General features: G+C 56.0%; 1 protein-coding gene across 1 annotated transcript; it reads right to left on the bottom strand.

The window, feature by feature from the left end:
• Positions 1 to 2083: 2083 nt before the first annotated feature.
• Positions 2084 to 2788, bottom strand: LOC113488702 (claw keratin-like). Its single transcript, XM_026863994.1, has 2 exons — positions 2702 to 2788; positions 2084 to 2602 (listed from the first exon to the last, which is right to left on the bottom strand). Exon 2 carries the CDS (start codon positions 2579 to 2581, stop codon positions 2084 to 2086), a length of 498 nt encoding a protein of 165 aa, XP_026719795.1. The 5' UTR covers positions 2582 to 2602; positions 2702 to 2788.
• Positions 2789 to 2804: the final 16 nt, after the last annotated feature.

The raw sequence follows: 2804 nt of genomic DNA, 5'->3' as shown, positions 1-2804 counted from the left end.
TCTTCATCCTTCCTGCTTCTTTCCTACTTCCTCCAAAGCTCAGAGCACGTCGGTCCGGGCTGCTGGGATCTCCCCCAGTTGTGCCCTTGCAGCTTCTGGGCAGTTTGTTCAGTGTGTGACAACGGCTGATGGCGGCCCCAGCTGAGTCTTACAGAGCACACGCCACTGAGTTTCCTCTGGTCTCCCACCAGCAATAAACACAACGCATTCACCAATTCCTCGCTGAGTATGTGTATCGCCATTGTTGTGTCACAGAAGCTCTTCAAACTCTTCTGCAAAACCCGCATGCCAGGCTTGTTCATGGTCACACGTGGGATTGCAGAGAGATGGAGAGATGACCACTGCGTGTACAGGGCTGCTGGTCATACCCCTGTGCCCAGCTGGATGTGGGGTGCACTGGGAAAGGGTGAGACAGACGCTTCCAGGTCTTGCCCAGATTCCTCTCAGAGCCATGAAGAGGCCATGGATAGCCAGTGACGTGAAGCACAAAGCTCTCTGAGCAGGAGATTGGGCAACAGACCCTCCTGAGACCCCTCCCTTCCCTTCCTCACTTCTCTTTGGATCTTGTGAGCCCAGCATGGCAACGTTGTCTTGGACACAGACAGTTCTGGCCAGAGCCGTCAGGAAGGGCCGTGTGACAGGAGGCTGGTCCCTGCTGGGGAGCTCAAGAAAAGATGTTTCTTCTGCAACTGTGGATGCAGAGGATGGGAAAAAAGGCAGAAAAATGTCAAGAACAGACATTTTGGTTTTTTCCACCACCTGAACTGACTCTTGCACATCTTCCCTTCCCCTCAAGGCTGTTTCAGTCTCTGCCCATCCCCATGTGTGGCCAGGTCCCCCTCAGCAAGATTGCACCATTAGTATGTTTGTGAGGATGTGATGCAGTTGATACACTGGAGAGAAGGGATGTGCCACCCAGGGGGACCTGGACAGGTTGGAGATTTGGGTCTGTGGGAACCTCATAAAATTCAAAGAGTGGCCAAGTGTAAGGTCCTAGTCACAGTTTGGGGCAATCCCAGGCACAAATGCAGGCTGGGTGAGGAGTGGATTGAGAGCAGCCCCAAGAAGAACTTGTGGGTAATAACGATTGGAAAACTAAGTGTGAACCAGGAATGTGTGCTTGCAGCCCAGAAAACCACCAGTGTCCTCGGCTGCATCCAGAGAAGTGTGACCAGCAGAGCAAGGGACGTAATTCTCCTCCTCTGCTCCGCTCTAGCGAGGACGCACTTGCAGTGCAGTATCCAGCTCTGTGACCCCAGCATAAGAAGGACACGGACATCCTTGAGTGGGTCTAGAAAAGGCAACAAAGATGAGGAGAGGCTGAGAGAGTTGGGGATGTTCAGCTGGAGAAGAGAAGGCTTCAGTAAAACCTTATCACACCCTTAAACTTCTTAAAGGGGCAAGAGGAAAGAGAAGGACACACTCTTTACCAGGGATGTAGGGATAGGATGAGGGGTGATGGTCTTAAACTGAAAAGGGTGGATTTAGATGAGATCTAAGGAAGAAATTCTTCCCTGTGAGGGTGGTGAGGCCCTGGCACAGGTTGCCCAGAGGAGTTGTGGCTGCCTCTTCCCTGGAAGGGTTCAAGGCCAGGTTGGACGGGGCTTTGGGCAACCTGGGCTGGGGGAAGGTGGCCCTGTCAGTGGTAGGGGAGGTTGGGAAATAGAAAGTCTTTAAAGTCCCTTCCAAACCAAACCATTCTCTGATTCTCTGAAGGATGAAGAAAGAGCATGGGTCGACACTGCAATGCAACAGAGCTTTTATTGAAGCTTGAGGGGAAGAGGGTTTGGGGAGAAGAGCAGGGCCCTGATCAAGGGCCGCCCACATCTGGCAGCAGGCAGAGCAACAGCGAGCAACTGCCGTGCTGCCGGGGCAGGCACCAAGTGTGGGTCGCTGTCATCAGGGGAGAGGGAGCTTTGACGGGAGGAGTAGCAAGGCGGGAGAAAGGCAGTGTGGCCCGAAGCAGACAAAGTTCTAGAGCCCAGAAGTGCCGCAGAGATGTCCATCCTGTGGTGGTGTCTTGGGATGTGTTGCGGGTTATTCTGAAGCTCTCCTCTGTTTGCGATGAGATCCAGTGTGGGATTTAGCAGGGCGAACAGTTTCCATTGAGGTACCTGTGGCCTCTGTTCCACCCGCCATATCCACAGCCCCCAAAGCCTCCATAGCCACCCCAGCCACCAAAGCCTCCACAGCCCCCATAACCCCCATAGCCTCCATAACCACCGTATCCACCCCAGCCTCCATAGCCACCCCAGCCCCCATGGCCACCCCAGCCACCATAGCCTCCATAGCCTCCCCAGCCTCGGTAGCCTCCATAGCCTCCCCATCCTCCGTAGCCACCACGGCCTCCAAAACTGCCGCCGAAGCCCGATCCAACGGCGGGCACTCCCGCTGAGCCAACAGCGCTGTGCTGCGGGAAGGAGCTGAGGATGGGCCCGGGGAAGGTGACCACCGAGGCCGGGGGCTGGATCACCACCGTGGAGTCGGGGCACTGCCGCACGCAGGGCTCATTGCAAGTGTCGGCCAGCGGGGCCGGGGCGGCCACCCCACAGGACGTGTTGCACAGGCTGGAGCAGGACATCTTTCAGGCAGGGAAGCACTCCTGGAAAACACAGCGGGGATGAGACAAGGCTGCCGGGAAGGGGCTGTATGCAGGGAGGCCGTGATAGATGCCCAAGAGGCTTCCAAGAGCTGGACTTACCCAGGTGATGAGGAGAGTCCAGCAGAGGAAGATGGATAGAGGCTGCAGAGCCCTCAGCTCTTTTATACACATCCCAGACCGCCCGGGGCAGCAGCCAAGGGGG

The sequence above is a fragment of the Athene cunicularia genome, assembly GCF_003259725.1.
Source record: "Athene cunicularia isolate RWA chromosome 25 unlocalized genomic scaffold, athCun1 chr25_part1, whole genome shotgun sequence".
Classification (NCBI taxonomy): Eukaryota; Metazoa; Chordata; class Aves; order Strigiformes; family Strigidae; genus Athene; species Athene cunicularia.
This window is presented reverse-complemented; position numbering and strand designations above follow the sequence as displayed.

What these genes read in the sequence shown, in the direction of transcription:
- LOC113488702 (XM_026863994.1), bottom strand. Translation starts at nt 2,581, where the DNA reads ATGTCCTGCTCCAGCCTGTGCAACACGTCCTGTGGGGTGGCCGCCCCG.